At 39.1% G+C, this 19,688-nt stretch overlaps 2 protein-coding genes across 2 annotated transcripts in view; one reads left to right on the forward strand and one right to left on the reverse strand.

The window, feature by feature from the left end:
* The window catches only part of GFM1 (G elongation factor mitochondrial 1), a 56,770-nt gene extending 52,445 nt beyond the window's left edge, over nt 1–4,325 (forward strand). The window contains exon 18 of the mRNA XM_058295201.1: nt 40–4,325. Within this exon, the coding sequence (XP_058151184.1) occupies nt 40–171 (132 nt within the window). The 3' untranslated portion in view covers nt 172–4,325. The remainder of the gene's footprint in view (nt 1–39) is intronic.
* A 1,335-nt stretch (nt 4,326–5,660) lies between these two features.
* RARRES1 (retinoic acid receptor responder 1) overlaps nt 5,661–19,688 on the reverse strand; it is a 33,416-nt gene continuing 19,388 nt past the window's right edge. Inside the window, exons 2-6 of the mRNA XM_023587646.3 lie at nt 19,326–19,388; nt 16,282–16,465; nt 11,712–11,848; nt 6,364–6,426; nt 5,661–6,281 (exon numbers count right to left, since the gene is read on the reverse strand). Of these exons, the coding sequence (XP_023443414.2) occupies nt 6,156–6,281; nt 6,364–6,426; nt 11,712–11,848; nt 16,282–16,465; nt 19,326–19,388 (573 nt within the window). The 3' untranslated portion in view covers nt 5,661–6,155. The remainder of the gene's footprint in view (nt 6,282–6,363; nt 6,427–11,711; nt 11,849–16,281; nt 16,466–19,325; nt 19,389–19,688) is intronic.

Genomic DNA, 19,688 nt, shown 5'->3' on the forward strand with positions numbered 1-19,688 from the left:
AAAAGTTTTCTCTGATTTTTTCTTTTTTTAAACTCCTAGGGAAAAGGAGAATATACAATGGAGTACTGCAAATATCAACCATGTTCACCAACCATGCAGGAAGATCTGATTAATAAATATTTGGAAGCTACAGGTCAACTTCCTATAAAAAAAGGAACAGCCAAGAACTAACTTTCTTCCATTTGAGTTGAATATCAATCTTTAATTGAAGCTGCAAGGTTTAAATACTTTAATGGATTCCAGCAGAATGGATTCAGGCTGCTGAAACAGAGTTTTTAGAAGTTCTTCCTGTTATATTTGGGAGCTTCTGTTTTATTCAGAAAGAGTACTGTGTATCATATTTCAACTCTACTAATTGGGTTTATAGATGACTGAGCAGTCTCAAAATATGGTTTTTCTGAAATATATCTAATATTTATTTAAGGGAGAAAGAGACTAATTTTGGCTATACCTCTAAACTTAGAAGGAATACAAGCTTCTTTTCCAAATTTTTCATTGTAAGAATTTTCAACATTTAGAAAAGTTGACAAATAGCACAAAGAACACCCTTATACTCTTGATGTAGATTCAATAAGTAACAGTTTAACAATTTGTCATCCCTTAATTTGCGTTGTCATATTTGCTTTATCTGTTTACCTATGGTCCATGTATCTATGTCTCATACCTCTCTCTCTATTTTTTTAATTTTAAAATTATTTTGCTGAGTACTTGAAAGTAAATTGCACATTTCATGATACTTCTTCGAGTGTCAACTTTTAAAAGGCTGACTTTTTTGAGAGTACATTCCGTATGATTGTAATAGAGAATGTTTTTCAGATTCTTCATCAGGATATTAAAATACTGGCTATATTGCTAGGTTTTTTTATAGCTGGTGGTTTAAATTTGTGACTTCTGCAATTCACTTGTAATTGCCTTTACTTTTAGGAGTATGTTACTTCCTTGCAGCCCTGTGTCAAGTGAGAAACACCCTTGCATATAATATTCTTCCCTGTATTCATTTTAATGTTTCTGCAGTCCTAAATAATAAAATGTAATTTATAGAGTTGCTGTCCAATTTAGTTTACCTGGTAAATGTTAGCTGAATTTGAATCTGTTGAGAGTCATCGTATTTCTGTATTCGCTGAGATTATGAAAGAACAAATATTAAGCTTTTATTTCTGGAATAAGCTGGGCTTTCCCAGGTAGTCCTACCATATGTCACCCCAGAATCATCAGATGCCACAGATATATCCTAATCCTTCACCCTTATTGGATAAAAGAAATAAAAAACTGATTTTAATTTCCCTTCATTTTCCCGATTTATATTTTAAGGTGGTAGAAAAAAAGGTTTTTAAAAAGTATTGAGCACTGCTTTAAAGACATTATCTAATTTAGCTGTGAAAGTAGGTGCTATTATTCTGTCAATTTTGCAATAGAGGAAGCAGAGGCACAGAGTGGATAAATCATTTGTCCAAGACCACACAGACTAAGTTTTCAAATTGATACTTTAGTTATGAATAGTCATCAAAACAAGTGCATTTCCCCTTGAATGTGCTGTTGATGCAATAGCATCCATTCTGAGGACTATGTCATTTCATCAGCATCCCGTGCCATTTCACAGTGACTTTGAATACTGTTCCCTGATGAGGAAATACCTTTATTACATTTAACATGGTTCCTCTGGCTGTTTTGAACAGTCAGAAATATTGGAACTCAGATCATTTTGGGCTTGTTTTTGAGTTGCTTAGCATTCTCATTATAAAGACATAGTGTCAGAAAAGGTCCTAGATACCTAACCCAACACCATAATTTTGTATGTAGCAACACAGTCCCTGCAGGTGAAAGTAACTAGGGACCGGGTTATATAGGGGCAGATCTACAATAGCATCCTCAGATGTGCTGACTCATTAATTGGTTTGTATTGGTAGGAGCACATACCAGCCAGTGTCTGTAACAAGGAAAGATAAAATCCTCATAAAAAATGATATTTATATTGCTATAATAGTAACATAATTATTGGCTAATTTTAAAGAAAGCCTATAGTACTTGTGTTGGATAGTGGTAGCAGCACTGGTATTGCTGAAAAGATTCCAAACCCTGGCTGCACTTAAAGATCACCAGGGGGGGAGGGCATTAAAAAAGACCCAGGCTCAGCCCCGGATATTTTGATTCTGTTGTTCAAAGGAGGGGCTCCAGCATTTAAAACTTTTTAGGCCATTCTAATAATGCAGGCAAGGTTAAAGACAGCTTCAGTGTTGCTGAACATAGGCCCCATACAAAACGGAAGGTTTGTGAAATCCACATTATATCATTAATATTCTTCTGTGTGGTGTTAATGCTTGGGCTATGGGTTCTCAGTTTGAAACTTTTACCTTTAAATAAATAGAGTCACTTTTTAAAACTATTCCTTTTCTCACTGCTCACTCTAGTTGTAAAATTACATTTTAATCAATTTTTAAGTTTAAGATTTTTCACATTTTAATGTTTTTGCAATCTGGATGAGTCTTCAAATTGATGTCGAAAGAAACCTGTCATGCTGGGGAGAATGTGGAAAAATAGGCACACTCCTTCACTGTTGGTGGAATTGTAAAATGGTGCAGCCTCTGGAAGACAGTTTGGTGGTTTTTCAGGAAGCTGAATATAGAACTGCCAGATGATTGGGCAATCCCTCTAATAAGAATATATCCAGAAGAACTGTAAACTGTGATGTAAACAGATATTTGCACACCGATGTTCTTAGCAGTGTTATTCACAATTGCCAAAAGATGTAAATAATCCAAGTATCCATCAATCGATGAGTGGATAAACAAAGTGTGGAATGGAATACTGTGCTGCTGTAAGAAGAAATGAAATTGGGACATACATGATAACACGGATGAACCTTGAAGACATGCTGAATGAACTAAGTCAGATACAAAAGGACAAATACTCTGATCTTACTAATATGACTAAATACAAAGAATGAATGCATGGAGTTAAAACCTAGAGTATAGGTTACTAGGAGATAGGATGAGTGCAGAGGAGGTGTACTGATGCTTAATGTATGTAGAAGTTTTAATTAACTGGATTGTAAAAGTGTGGAAATGGCTAGAGTTGATGGTAACGTAATGAATATAACACAGCTGATTTACAAATGGGATTGTGGCTGAAAGAGGTAGTCTAGGGATGAAAATTTCAATTGAAAGAATAATCTAGGGACTTAATAACAGCAAACCCAGAGGTGTATGAGAATTGTGGTTAATAGTACAAATACAAGAATGTTCTATGAACTAGAACAAACGTGCATCACTATTTCAAGGTGGTAAGAATGTAGAGAAGCATGTGAAGAACCTATGGATTATAGTTAACAGCAATATTGTAATATTCTTCCATCAGTGTCAAAGAAGTACTGTGTTAATAATAGAGGGTATGGAAAAAATATACCAAATGTACACTATAGGTCATAACTAATGGTAAGTCTGATGTTATCTCATAATCTGTAACAAATGTACTACAACAGTGTAATGTATTGGTGGAGGGGTGTTGTATGGAAAGTCTGCCCCTTTGCATGATTATTCTCAAGTTCACAACTTTTCTAATTAAAGACAAAAAACTTGCCAATGTCAGATAGGAGTAAATTATGACATGAGAATGTATCCATTTGTAGATCTAATTGTATTGCTAAACTAAAAACGGTTGAATTGGAACTTCAGTTGTTGCTTAAAGTACCTGTACACTGGAATACATCATTGAAATAATTTGTTCAAAGAAGTTTTTTTTTTAACAGCCACCCATTTTGTCCATTTACGTAAGTGCCAGTCAGCATTCTAGGTGATTGTAGCACTGAAAACTAGGAAGTTCACAGAATAGGTCATAGAATTTTCTAGGCTGAGAGAATTGGTATAAATAAATTCATGAGGACTACCATTCAAGTGCCAAATGTATAAAAGCTTCCAAAGAACTTTCAAAAGAACTGGTTTAACTTCTAAGCAATTCATAATTCAGGTAAGGAAAACTGAAACTATGAGTAAAATCAAATGGAATGTGGACACCTGGTATTGCAGAAGTTCTAAAGAGATGAGAAAAGTGTGATCTTGTGTATAGCTGTCAGCAGCTCAGAGTGATTCAGAAGGATCTCAGACTCAATGAAGAAAAGGACTTAAGAAATTTATTTTATATCAAGGCATATGAAGTACTTTTTTTCTGTTAGTGAAATCAAGAAAGCAAGTTTAAAGTTTGTTCTTAATAGTGATACTGAGAATTTTGTAGTTGTTTTAACTTTTTTGGGTTTGTAGATAATTGTTTGTTGTCTGTATAGAATTCCCCTTCATTGATCTATTATACTGCAATAAATATGCTAAAGGGTTGCCAGAGAGTTATTTCATATTTCCTCACTAAAAAATATCTTTATGAAAATGAGAACTTGGAGAAAGCCGAGACTGAAAAGCTGAAACACCAAGTAAAGGCCCCTTTCCAGTGGTACTAAAAGACTGAATAAAGACCACAGGACATTGAATATGTTCTTGGCATCTTCTCTGAATGTCATTTAGGGAACTTCAGTTAGAAGAGTTTATCACCTAATCTTGGCATGATTTGATTTTTTTTTTTAAGATTTATTTTATTTATTTCTCTCCCCTCCCCCTCCCCCCCCCCCACCAGTTGCCTGCTTTCTGTGTCCACTCGTTTTGTGTTCTTCTGTGTCTGCTTGTATTCTTGTCAGTGGCACTGGGAATCTGTGTCTCTTTTTGTTGCGTCATCTTGCTGTGTCAGCTCTCCAAGTGTGCGGCGCCACTCCTGGGCAGGCTGGACTTTCATGCCGGGCGGCTGTCCTTACGGGGGTGCACTCCTTGCGCGTGGGGCTCCCCTACGCGGGGGATACCCCTGCGTGGCATGGCGTTCCTGATGTGCATCAGCACTGTGCATGGGCTAGCTCACCACACAGGTAGGCGGACGCTCTATCAGTTGAGCCAAATCTGCTTCCCATGATTTAATCTTTGTAGATTGTTTCTTTGCTATTTTAGGGGGAGAAAAGGTATTTTCTCTGCATTTAATCACATCGTTGAGAGAGATCAGGTGTTTCCTTTATATCCAGTGCTTTAGAATACTTATAGCTCTTTAAATCAAATGGATGTTGGGAAGGTAAATGCAAAGAGTTGGGATTTTAAATAGTGAAATACATCAACTAGGTCTGCTAAGAAGTAACAACCATCTTACTTTAATTTTGTTAAAGTCTGTCTTTAGTATAAATGTCTGCAATTTCCTAACAGTGCAGACTTAAAAGCCAATGTTTCCTAACCAATTATTGGCCAAGGAACCTGGCCAAAGAGTTTTAAACACTGATATAAGTGTCCCAATAAACGATACTACTTTTGAGAGACAAATAATGGCAACATTTCCTGGATCATTTTTTTTCTGCCTTGGAGAGGTACTCCACTGAATTTGATTATGGTACATACTGTGTTTACTTCTATAAATTACTTAGGCTAACACTGGGTCCAGTGTTGCTCTTATAAATGCAAATTATAAATATTTCATATACTTTCAGTTACATTAGCATTCCATTTAATACATATTCATAGACACTCAGCTTTATCTGGTAAGACATATTGTGTATTTTTACTTGTAATATATAAAGCAATATTAAGATTTCACTTAATTCCAATTTAGCATTTTGCTTATGTATACAAATTTCTGCAGACACATTTAGAAATGTAAACATATTTATTTAAAAGTAGATTCAAGTTAAAAATACTTGAAATCATAAAAAATAGTAAAATTCCTTGATACAGTTAATCTTTTTCTTATAACTTGCTTTCATTGAAAATATCTTTATTTATATGCTAGATAGAAGCAATTTAGTAATATGAAATAGTTGGCTATAATAGAATGCAGATTTAGAGATGAGACCATCAAGTTAAAACCAACAAAAACAACTTACTGATTCAGTTGCAGCATTTACTAATTGATAAGGTTTTATATTTAGGACTTTAACCCTGAAGAACTTGCTGACAAGTGAAAGAAAAAAAGCAAAAAAAAAACCCAACCAAACAAAAAACAGACCCAACATCTTTTAATTTTTGAGAACTTTTAAAATCACAGGTGTTTTCAAATTACTAGAACGCCTTATACCTTAGCTGTTTTACTAGAATAATAATGATCTCGGATATCTAGCATGAGATCTTTTTTATTTTCAGAAATTACAGCTCTGTTGGTGCTTCAGTTCCAGAGGCTTCATCTGGTGTCTGTAGCTCTTGACAGTGGTACTTCACTTTAAGTGGTTTGCCAGGGTACCAGACCAAGTGAATACGACAGGGAATGATTTCCTAGGAAATAAGAGTTTTAAAATATTATAAACCACAGAAACTTTTGGGAAAAAATAGTTCTATACACAATTTTGTATTTTACCTGTGTGGAGAATTCATGAAGTAGAACAGTATAATCAAAATCAATTGTATCATCATCAGTTTTCTAGAGGAAGGAAAAAAAAAGAATGAGTATCATCAGTAAGGTTTATATTAGTTTAGAACTTGGAAGGCTTATGATAACATGAATTCTATTTTTGATGGGTGCCTTGAATCCCCTCCTGTTTCTTAGATTCCAGCCTCATTTCCTTTGTGAGTACTTGTAACAAGATATGGAAGTCATGGGATTCTTATTTTTTGTTTTGTCACTGAGTTTTATGAAAGTCTAGTTGGATGTCTTGGTATCAGTTTTTCTTCTATCTTTATCTGTCTATCTATCTATCTATCTATCTATCTATCTATCTATCTTGCTATCTATCTTGCTATCTATCTTGCTATCTATCTCGCTATCATCTATCATGGAGTCTGAAGTCTGTGGTGACAAGGAAAATCTTTTTAACAGCCTAAGAATTCTAGATACCGTGTGTGCACCTCAAGCTGATATATTATGCCCTAATACACCAGGCAATAAGACAAGGAGAAGGGCAACCACTATTTCTAGAATACCTACCATGGCTCTGTGCTAGGAACTTTATACGTGGTCTCATCTCATTCTCCAACTATCTTACAGCAGTAGTTGTTATGAGCCTAGTTTTTCAGGGGAGGTAACAGTAAGTGATAAATTGAGACTCAAGCCCAGATCTACTTACTCCAAAGGCCACACTCTTCCTGCTACCTGCAATCCCATATTGCATCTAAAACCAGTGTACTGGATGTTTATAGGTAGGGAGGCAATCTAGCTCACCTCTTATATTCAATTGATTTCTATAAATTTTTCTAGTTACTAAACCAATTTCCTATTTTTTTTTTGTTTTATTTTTAATACTTCCTCTTTTTTTGGCAAAGAAACTTATCTCTTTACTAGTAAAAATGGAAGACAAAATTGAAAAAAAAAACTAGTCGTATTATAATTTCAGTCTTCTACCAGGTTTTTATCTGGACTACTAAAAAATATGAAAGAAAAAGTCTTGATATTATGTTTTGTCTTCTCTTTGCCTACACTGAGTGAGATTTTTACAGGCCATGAGATTTCCAGCAATTGGGGAATGTGCTGGAGGGAGAAGGGGCAAGACGGACTGGGTGTTTCAGGCACCAGGTGTGTTCCTGGTGTCATCTGCATGGGTAGGTTTCCCTCCTGCCTGACAGGGTACCCAGAAATGTTCAAAGCAAACACAGGGAGCATCCTGAGGCACGTGCTGCAAAGTCAGAAAATTCAGTGTAGCTCTCACAGGGGAAGGGCTTCTGAAGGTGTTATGTGTCAGGCATTGTTGTTTTCCGAGTGTATTTAGCTCTGCTTGACCCTCACTTCGTAACTGTCTTGACCTTGGAAGGAAATGGTGATCCCAACATGTTCCACACCAGCCAGCGGCCAGACTTCTCTGTCCCCTGCACTTCCTCAAGGCCTGAATGTCTTATGCCATGTACTTTTGTAATTAAAAAATTGGCTTTACTTCTAAACCGTTTTTCTCAGGGCAACATCTTCTTATTCTGCTTTTGAAAATACTATTTCTGAAGGAAACCATGGTGGATTGCAGATTTTAGGTAAAAAAAAAAAAAGAGGCATGGCTTGAAACAAATGATGAAACTCCAATTCAATTTGACAAACCATCCTGCTGAAAACACAGTGCTACTCATTTTTTAAATTAAAAAATTTGGATCATTATACTGCTTGGAAACCCTGTACCATTTGACTAAAGTCTTCCTCAGTAAAGTTATTGAAACACTCCCTTACATTTTTGTTTTTATAATTCTGCCTCTACCAGAAGGATTCACCTTTAAACCAAAAAGCATGGCTTTTTTATTAAAGAACTGCAGAAAGGGATATTACAGAACCCAGCCTGGCAAAACACTCTAGTATTGGATTGCCTTCACCAAGTCAGGCTCTGCCAAGAAGTCTACTAACAGTCATTTTTAATATTATTCAGAAATAATCTCTTTGGCGTCTATTCAAATCATCACAAATGCCAAATCCTTACAGTCCAAATTTATGATGATTTACTGTCACATTTTCTGGTAACTCAGCATTTTAATCTTCCTGGAGACAGACTGGAAGTTTATTGTTTGTTCTCCTTTACTCATGACTGAAGGGAGAGAGGGAGGAAAGGAGAGAAGAAGGAAAAAAAAAATCTAAAACTTTTACTCAGTGACCATTCTTTTCAGACTTTTAACACTACAATTACAGATATTCCCCTCTTTCTCACTTGCAGGTACATGGAGCTATTTGTTAGGGGATATGACAAATAGGGGACAGATGACAGACTTATTTGTCATTAGTGGGGCTGCTGTTTTTGTACCCTGGTATGTTCTCGTGGTAAGTTTGGTAACATTTCATTCAACTGTGAAAGGAAGGGAAACGCTGGCACTGAAACAATTCTAAGTTTTCCTTTCATCTCAGTGAGGTGCTCTATTCCAAATGAGATGTGCTCTCACTTTCATTACAATTCTAAATTATCTATGACACCATCTTCTACACTGTAAGCACATTCTGTAGTACCTATAATTTTGAATTCAGTTGAGATAAAAGCCTTTTGTTAAGATTATGATCATCTTGGTGGATAAGGTGTGGTGAAGGTAGGGAGAGAACATTTTACCCAGCAAGAGTTAGTGCTGTATCCTGATTTACTGTCTAGCTGCGATCACGGAAATGGTAATTGCTATTAAAAAGCACCTCTATAAGAGAAATGAAATCTGTTCGCTTTGACAGGTAAAGACAAAAACTAGGTTTCTAGCTGCTGATTGTTTTACAAATGTCCCTTGGAAGGCACACCAAACTATTAATGACATTTATTAAAATGCCGACGTAATGCTGGGCAAATCCTTGTTCTCAGACGATAATCACTGATGATCAGTCACCCATCCCTGAAAAAGTTAGATGATTTCTAAAAATGTGTGCTTATGGTTGATTTTGAAGTTAATTTTGTTTACTTTGGAAATGCCCCTACTCTGTCTACATCACACTTGCCTGAAAAAACCCCAGCCCTGGCTACGCCCAGCTTTTCGCCTACTCACTGGCCATATGCTCAGCGCTGAGAGACTGGTCCTGCTCCACGCTCCTCACCTGAGAGCCCAAGGGCCTCAGGCTGCACGCACACCTGTCCATCCACTCCCCTCCCACTCCCAGCACCTCCTCTCCCACCTTCACTCAGCTGGTGACTGCCCCTTTCACTGAAGAGACAGAGCATGATGATTACTCTCCCACCCGCATCTAGGCCACTGTTCTTTGCTTTCTTTCTAGGTGAGCTCCCCATGCTCTCCTGGACTGATCTCACAGAGATTGGCTCCAACAGTTCTTCCTTCTCTTTCCTGCAATTCCTACTTTGTCCCTCTACTGGATTAATCTCATCAATATATAAATATGCTGTTAAGTCTCCCAATTTAAAAATACAACAACAACAAAAACATCTTTCAAGCCCATACCCACCTATGCTCTAGCTATAGTCCCCTCCTTTTTATTTTTATTCCCTCCCTTGCCTCCCATGGCTCCCTTATCTGTCTGTTCCTCTTCCCCAGGGGGCCCCAGGAACAGAACCTGGGACCTCCCATGTGGGAGGCGGGCGCCCAATTGCTTGAGCCACATCTCCTCCCCCTTTTTTTAAACTCCGCTTTATTGCTAAATCCCTTGAATGAGATGGAGTGTTCCAAGTCCTCTCCTCCCATCCTCTTGTGAAACTATCCCAGTCAGGCTTTCTGTGCCAGTGAAACAGCTCTTGATGAGGTCTTCAGTGACTTCCATTACTACGCCAAAAGGTCAATTCTTAGTCTTCATCTTACTTGAATTTCCAGCACCCTCTAATGTAATCAGTCACTCTTCATCCTTGAAATTCTTTTCTTCTCTCTCCAACCTCTAATATTAGAAGTGTTCTAGGACTCGGTCCTTAGGTAGCTCCTTTCTCTGCCTGTACTCCGAGCCTGGGACCTCTTCCTGGCTTGAGGCTCTAAATAGCACCTATTCGGGAAGATTCCAGCCCAGGCCTCTCCCCTACACTTCAGCCTCTTATGCAGTGGCTAAACAAGTTACTTACTTGGTTAGAATTTAACATGCCCCAAATCAAGCTGATTTCCTCCTAAACCTGTTCTTCCTGTAGTCTTCCCCAAATCAGAAAATGAAAACTCCATCATTCTTGTTACTTAGGCCCAGATCTTAAGAATCATCCCTGACGTTTCTCATTCTCTAATATCCATATCCAACTCATTATTAAATACCTTCAAAATACATCTAGAATCAAAACACTTCTCACCACCTCCACTGCTACTTCCCTGGCCCAAGCCATCTCCAGGTCTCACCTGGATTACTGCAAAACCTTCCTCGTTTCCCTGCCTCTGCCCTTGTCTCCCTGCTTGTATCTGTTTAACATAGCAGCCAGAACCATCTATTGTAAGTCAGACCATGTCACTCCTCAGCTAAACACCCTCTAGTGGCCCCAACTCAGCCTAAAAGACAAGAGCCCTGAAGAGACAGAAAGTAGATCAGAGGTGACCAGGGGCTGCGGGCGGGGCGCAGAGGGGTTGAGTGGACACGGAGCTGATTCTGGGGTGATGAAAAATTTTGGAAATAGTGGTGATGGTTGCACAACATTGTGAATATAATCAATGCCACTGAATTTTATACTGGTTAAAATGGCAAATTTTATTTATATATATTTTACCACCAAAAAAGAGTTGATAATTTTTAAAAAAGGCAAGGTCCTTATAGTGACCTGTAAGGCCTTATGTGAACTAATCTCTTCTTGCCATCTATTTGAACTCATATTCTGACACACTCCCCTTGCCCCTTGCTCACTCTTTTCCAGCTATACCAACTTCTCTGCTTTTTCTCATTCCAATCAGCCCCACCCCTGTCCTGGAGATGGTGTACTTGTAATTCGCTCTATCTTAACTTCTCTTCCCTTGTGGAAACAGCTCACTCCCTCACTTCCGAATTAGAGGAGCCTTACTTGATGACTATATAAATTATAATTCTCTCTACCCTGCCTTCCATTTTCCCTGCCTTGTTGTTCTCCACAGCACTTACCGCAATTTGACATATATTTACTTATTTATTAGTTCACTGCCTTATCTTCCCTCACTAGAATTAATCTCGATGAGAGCAGAACACTGTGTTTATTGTTCACTGCTATAGCCTCAGACCCTAAAACAATACCTGGCCCACAGTAGGCATCCTATATATTTGCTGAATGAATAAAATGCAATTAAAACTCTTGCTATGACATTTTTAATTCACATTAATTCAGTGTGAGAACAATGCACAGGATATATGTCTTGTGGCAAAAGTTAATTTTCAGTTTTTCTTACCCACTGCTTCACACTACTGAGCTGTACCAGATAGTAGTATAAAAACTGGGTTGTCTTTTCCCACATCACGTAAGAGCTGCCAAGAAAAGCCAAATCCCACATGGGTCTCAGAGAGGGATCGATATGCCCATGACTATCTGAGGAGAAAAAAAAGCATATTTGTATTACAGCATATCTGAGACAAATTTCAGAAGTTTCAGTAATGATAAGGGTTTACACCTAGTCTTATCTGTCATCATTCTTACAGCAAGACCTTGGGCTGGACATGTGATTCCTTACTGTCCGTTTCTACATTCATGGGGAGATTTATATGCTTCAAACTGCCAGGCTGAATAGATCTATGTGAAAGCTATAATGATTCTCAAAGCTAGTCTTCTAAAGACTTGTTGGTTGAGAAGCATCTTTTAACTGAATTGAAAAATTGATCAGTGATCTTCACATTGCCTTCTGGACTGAGTCTAGAATCAATGTGATGGTCTTTACTTTCCAACCTGCTAAATATCTTTGTCCGTCTCTGAACATTGGTTTTAAAACTAACCAATGAGTTTGCAGTATCTCTGTCACTTTTTAGGAAGACATGAAGAAATCCGGTGGGTCTTTCCTGGGGCATTGTTTGTAGAGCTGAAGTCTTTTTAATTCAGCAAACGTTTATTTACTCAATGTCAGATACATCTAGGAGGTTAAGGAATGATTAATTCATTACCTTTTGAGACTTTTCAGGAAGTCAAATTTCAGTGAATAATTAATTTATGAAATAACTGCTCATGGAACATCATTTTATGCAATTTGGTGAAAGACAGTCTTATTCCACATTAAGGGCCAATAATAGAACATAAGTGAGGACTATTACCAGGATTATTAGATTAATCCTACTTAATAAAATAATCCTTAGCGTAAATCCTGTTCTGTATTGGTAGAACTTGACTTGGTCATTCAATTCACAAACCATTCGTTGAATGCTTGGGTGCTGTGAGGGATACAAAGACGGTTCCCTACTCTTCCTCCACATTTGGCAGTGTGGAAATGGAGCTCACACATTCCTTACGAGAGGAGACAAGAGCTGGGAGAGCTCAGAGAAGGGAGAAGTTACTCTGGGCTATTGAAGCTGGGAGAAAGTTTCACAGAGGACATAAGATTTGAGCTGGGCCTTAAGTTCCCGACTGTATGTGGGGACATGAGTGAGAAAGAAAATGAGCACACTGAGGTAGGAAGGCAGCAGGCAGATTTAGGCTCAGCGCTGGCTGAGAGAGTATAAAATGTATGGCACCAGACTATAAATGGCTTGTGTACAGTCCCAGGGTGGGTATGGGCTTAGATTTAATAGTGAATGTGGAATCACTGTCCTTTGGGAAGATGACTTCAGCAGCTATGCGCAGTGCAGATGGAAGGAAGAGACTGAAATCTGCAAGACTAGACAGAAAGCAATTACAGTAGGCACGAAGGATGACGACAGGATGGCTCCAAGATACTTTGTGGAGGTAAGCTTGGTGGGAAGTGATTAAATGTTAGGACGTGGGGAATTGATAATGGCCAAAGTTTCTAGCCAAACTAGGTGAATAGTAATGCCATTCAAGAAATGAGGCTAGAATGTGAAACATTCAGGTTAAGGACAAGTTGCTATTGCATGTATTAAATACGATGTCAAGGAAGCCATGGGAGCAGATGGTGTCAAACGATTTTGACAAAGGATACAGGAGCAAGACAGGCTGTTTGCTTTGGTTATCTGCATGGTAAAGATGCAGCAGTTTCAGTTGCATGCATAAAGCTAGAAGCCAGATAGCAAGTGGCTAAGGTTGGGGCAGTGTGGATAGAATCTACTTTTGCAAGCAGACTGAAAAAGAAAGGAGAGGGGGTAGGAGTTCTAAGCATTAATTGGTCAACAGAGCACTAATCTTGACTTTGTAGGGAAAGAAAGGTACTAGTTGACAGAAGACTTCAGAGATGGGAAGGATACTGGTGAGGCAAAATTGAGGAAGAAGCTAGAGAAACTAGAATCAAAGAGTATAAGTAGAGGGAGCCTCAGAATTAAAGGGGAGGGTTCGGGAAGATAGACTCCTTTAGGTAGAAAAGTTGAGGATATAAATGTCTCAATCTCAATAAAGCAGAAGGCAAGACAGTCTCCCGAGAGTGTGTGAGGCCAGGGTGTGCTCTGGGCCCTAAAGAAATGGAAGTTTCATCAGAGCCATTAAACAGAATGCAACAAGATATTAGAGTAATTTGGTGAAATGAGCAACACTGAGGGCCCAACACTTGGCAAATTTTTTAGAAGGAAAAACCTGTCAAGAATAAAGCAAGAAAGTACTTGTTTTGCCTGTATGGTCACCATTCATTTTACATGATTCATCTAGGTTTTTTGGTGTCATATTGCTTTCCTGTTAATTAACATTCAAGTGCCTTCAGACTAAGAATTGAGCACTTTTGTATTATTCATGATTTTTTAAAATGTAATTTTGAAAAACTTTATTCTAAAGTCATTATCCCACCAACAGATGTTAAATATTAAACAGGGAACTGTGGCTGTTTTTATAGATGAAAGTATGTTTCAGAGTTCTTTCTGAAAGGATGTCAACATTTTAGGAATGGAATTGTCATTTCTCACTGGTCTGAGCAGCTTTATGAATTTCAGGACATTATATAATGCGGAACTATGAATTCAACATTTGATCTGAACACTGTTTCACAGGCTTCCCATCTTCCCTGTCTTAATTCATTAAAAAGCTCCTTCATCCAACTAATCTTCCTGCATTTCATTGTACAGTGCCGCTGTGAATTTAGATTTAGCTGATAACTCAAGGATCCTCAGTCATTTCCTCTTCTGTAGGATACTTGGGTTCATCAATAGAAGTTCATGAATTCATCCAAAAAAGTGAAATTTCTATCATAATTAAAGCAACACAATTCCACTTTTTAGGGGAAAACCAGTATGGAGTAAAGATATTCTGAAAGTTGTTATACCTTCTCACTTACTAATTGTGGAGAAAACTGCCTTACCATAGTCCGGTGTCTTAGAATGATCAAATACTAAACAGAATCTGCTGCACTCTGAACTGGCTGCTCCAGAGATAGCTCCAATATTCTGATTCACCTTATCTAAAACCAAACCTTTTTGGTTTTAATTATATAATTTCATATACACAGACAGGTTATAAATAGGACCACGAATGTTTCTGAACTTAAAGTGGCAGTAGAACTTGTAATTTTTGTTGATGAAAAGATGCCCTCTATTTAAAAATATATTTTAAACTTCATAGTAGATATATATATGCTGAATTAGGTTGTTTCAGAAGGAGCCTTGTGGGCATACAGACTTTTTAATTGAACATGATCTAGTTCACCTGTGCTATTAAAAAGTGTCCAAAATCTTGTGGCTAGTGTGCTCAGAAAAGGTCCTATAATTTCTAAAATGTGTATTTTAAGGAGACAAGATCAATCCTATTTCCCAAACTAATGTTAAAAGAAAAAAAAAGCCCTAACTATATATTTTTGAAGTATTAGCCACCAGCCTATTTATTTCAAGCAGTATTAAATATAATACTGTTTGAAATAAGTAGTAGAATTTACTACTACAGCATTAGAAATTGAATTTGTCCCTATAATTTCTTGGAAGAGGATTTGATTTGAATTGTCAGAAAACTTTTACAAGAATCATTGTAGGCTCTAATTTTAGAAATGTCAGGAACACTATTCCAGTTCCAGGTTTTTAAGAACACTTAGTCACAGTCCCAAAAAATCAATCAATGGGGAGCAGATGAACTTGGGAATGGAGGTTACAGGTCTCCCAGGGTTGACACCGGTTTGTCAGTGTCTGGGCAAAGGAGTGAACTGAGAGAGCATGGAGGCTAGTGCTGCGGAGGGCAGATGTCCAGCTTACTGCCCAAGTGCAAGTCCAGAGATGATGTTTGTGGTTTTGAAAATTGGATTTGCCAGTAAGTGCTGTGTCCCAGCTGCTGCCCACACACTCTGGAGAATGCCTGGACAAATGAGCTGAGTCACTTCAAAGGGCAAGTCGCTGCTTATTAGAGACAGCACCACTGCCCATTAGCTACTGACCTAAAGCAAGATGAACCTGACTCCACTGCAGAAAGGGCTGGAGACGGCTCCCCTAGCCCAGGTGTATAAGGCTATGGTCAAAAAACAGTGGAGGCACTGGAAGGCATCTGGTCACCTAAAGTTTCCAAGCTACCACCAAAAAACTCTAGAAATGTCACCACGGGTTCTGGTCTTGACCCTGAAAACTGCGCCCTTGGGTGCATGTCCTGCTGTAAAGACCTCATCCTCTTACTTGGGGGTTCAGCTACACGTGCCCCTCATTCTGGGACGGGAAGCAGAGAGCCTGAAGAGGCACAGATAGCTTTTGGCAGAGTTCTGCATAGTACAGGAGATAAGGAACAGGAAAATGATACTTCTGAGTCTTGTTTAAATAATGACGGGTAAGCGAATAACCTTCTACCACCTTCTATCATTGAATTAAGGGGCCACTTTGGGAATAAAAATTTAAATGACCATTCTTTATTAGATTTAGTAATTATATAAATTTCTGAATATAGAAGTTCCAGAAACTGATTCATACCAGGTAGGCTAACTACGTCCAAGGGATTTTTAAGTTGCTTCATTTGCTTGTACAGCAGGTAGTCCTCTTGTTGTCGCTTTTTCTTCTCAATGAGCCGTGTACAAGTTACGTTAATGGCGGGTCTGGGTTTCTGATTCTTGAAAAACACTTGAGCAGAACATTTCCCCAAATGTCCCTTGCCTTCCTGAAATAAAGATTTTGGGATTAAACAAAGACCCTCCCTTATCACCCCCACCAACCCCAACATGCACAAGATTGAGAAGAGGTCTTTGTACCTGGCGGGTGTGCTCTGGCATCAATAGATGTGGTGGCTTTTGCTTTGCAGAAAGAGTGATTTTTGTGCTCACAGGTGATTAGAACAATCCTTCACTCTTTGCTATCATTTAAATGCCTGCCTTCTGATGGTGCCCTTTAAAAATAAGGCCTATTCCAAAGAAATTTCATTGATGTCTGATGAGCTCAAACCTCTAGGCCAGTGGATACTTCACTTGGCCACCACTGACCAACATAAACCCTGGCTGGACCTCAAGCTTGTTAACTTGAACCAAAAGAACGTGGCTCCCATGAACAAAACTAACAATGGCATCTTTATCTTCCTTATGAGTTAGGTCCTCTCATTCCAGTTTTACAGATTAAGGTATGAAGTCTATAGAGGCCTGCTCTGCATCTTACTGCTTTGTGGTAAGTCAGGACTTGAACCGCAGTCTCTATGCCGAACTCAGCTCTGCACTAACTCCACCTCCACACTAAGATCTAATCCAGGGGGTGGAGGCACAGATCATCCAAATGGGACTAATTCAAATACCTGAATGATTGAGGGAATGCTTGCTTGCATCACATTTAAATGTAGATATACTGGGTATTCTGGGATCGCCCTCTCTCATTTTCCAATCCAGAGACATCTGGATACTGTCTTTACATCAGATGTATGACTCATCTCTATAATGATTTCATGCCCTGTTAGGTCAGAGATTTCTTTAATCCTATAATACAAGCCAAGGACCCTCTTACCAGAAAAATGTACTTCTGCCCATACCATCAACATTGGGCCTAGAATTTGAGAGGTTCTCAGATCACCCCCTGCTGCATGCCCAGGCCCATCCCTGGGGCCCTGTCAAGAGCTCCTGTTCTACCATGTTGTTGAGCACTGGGGCAAAAACTTTCTTTTAGCTTTTGTAGTTGTTTAAACTGGGCTGAATCCTAGTTAAAACAACTCCCAAAAATAAATTTAAAAAGCAAACACCCTCAAAGAAACAAATTTTAATCAAATTTGGATCAGCTTAATAAGCCTATTTCTAGAAGGAACTCAAAAAACTGAAGCAGGTTTTCCAATGTGTAACTTCTCCTGTGGGTGCTAGTTTAGAATGAGAGGGAATTCTGTGGTGCATTAAGATCCTAAATATTGGGAAATAGATGTGGCTCAAGTGATGGAATTCCCACCTACCACATGGGAGGTCCCGGGTTCAGTTCCAGATGCCTCCTAAAGAACATGAGCAAGACAGAAGTTGACACAACGGGCTGGTACAGTGAGCTGACATAACAAGACGATGCAACAAAGAGACACAGGAGGAGGAAAACACAATGAGAGACACAATGAAGCAGGGAGCGGAGGTGGCTCAAGTAATTAGGCACCTCCCTCCCATATGGGAGGTCTGGGATTAGGTTCTGGTGCTTCCAAAAAGAAAGATGAGCACACAGCAAACAGACTCAGCAAGCGCAAACAATGAGAGCAGGGGTGGGGGTAGGGGGTAAATAAATAAAATATAAAAATCCTAAATATCAATGCAACATAGTTAAAAGGTGAGGGGAGTGTTCAGAAAGGGACAGATCAAAAGGCTAAAGACAGGGCTGGGGCATGGTCTCCTCTAAGGTCAAAGCCATGTCCAGAGAAGAGAAAAGGAATTAGGTATTGTCCTTTTGTTTCCTTTCAACCTCAAAAAAACAAAAAACAAAAAAATAAAACAGTTCAAAAGGATCAAAGCAGTTGCCTGAAGATAAAAGAACTCTCCCTCACCCCCTGAAATGGAAAACCTCAATTAACTAACTGTGCTCTTAATATATCTATAGGATCATTTGTTGGTCACAATAATCTAAGTAATTATTTTCCCTTTAGCTTTAATCTTACAGTTTCAAATGGCAACTCTCAAAGTCAAAGGCATCTTCCTTATGCTTTAGGAATGTTTTTAGTTCTTAAGCTAATAAGTGCAAGAGTATACTATCGCCACATTAGAACTTGTTTCAGAATGCTGGTAAACCATTCTTCTGGAAGCACTGCATTGGGGGAGGCATGCTTTCACCTGCGAGGCTCTGCTGCCCTGATACACTGTCACACCGGGGCACCCCAGCTCATCCGGGACACCACTACCAGCTCATCCCAGGCTGCTCTGACTCAGCCAGACACCGGAGAATTTACTGCTCTGGTCTTCTCTCCACCCTGCTCCCGGCTGCTGCCTCCCAGCCTGGCCCAGCACGCGGTCGTTCATCTGGCTCTACATTCTGCAGAAGTTTGCTGTAGAATTTCTATAGAGATTTTTACAGATATTTCTTCTTGACAACGGGGATGTATAAACTTGGCCAAACGTGGCCTGTTGGGTCAGAACTGTCGTGAGGCCCACCCTGCTGTAGAGCGCGGGTGCTGCCCTGCGCTTACAGGGTGCCGCCGCGCACCCAAGCTCAGGACTCAGCCACTGCTGTCAGCCTCGGAAATGCCACAGCTGAACACTTCCGTTGTTCTCTGGAGGACGTGGGGTGAGTGGTGCTGAGGATCTGAGGTGCTAGGGAGGGACACCAGCGGGGGCTGTGAAGTTCTCTCACAGCGAGAGGCGCGGTGCCGGCTGTGAGGCCTGTTTTCAAAGCAGCCCTGCGCAAGGCCATGGTGGTGAACGAGGGAAATCTCGAGTTCCTGACTAGCTCTGTTCAGTTCTTGAAAACAAGTGTAAACCAAGCAGGAAAAGCTAAGGTCATATATATTAAGATTTTCACTTTTTAAAAACACCACATTTGTAGGAAATTACTAAGATACTTCACTAAATAGGGTGGCTTACCTCTAGGTTGTAGTGCTCTGTGGTAAACACCAGGTCAACTTTGCATCCTTTGTTTGGATAAATCTGAAATATAGAAACAGAGTGGAAGCTCTGTTAACACCTTTTGCAGTTTGGTATTAGTTATGAATTCCAAATAGAAATATCGATTATTTTTGTAAACTGGTCTCTTCCTCTGAGCATGCTACCCTTTGATTTAAATTCAAAGGCTTTGCCTTACTTGATTAAATCAAGATTAGGGCTTTGATTCGACCATGTCATTAGAGCGTGCCCCCTTGGTGGGCTACATAAATGGACACTCGCGCAGAAGATACACAGGAATAGAGCGAGCTCCACAGACACGGAAGAGAACTTTCTCCCTTGATC

The sequence above is a fragment of the Dasypus novemcinctus genome, chromosome 4, assembly GCF_030445035.2.
Source record: "Dasypus novemcinctus isolate mDasNov1 chromosome 4, mDasNov1.1.hap2, whole genome shotgun sequence".
Taxonomy (NCBI): domain Eukaryota; kingdom Metazoa; phylum Chordata; class Mammalia; order Cingulata; family Dasypodidae; genus Dasypus; species Dasypus novemcinctus.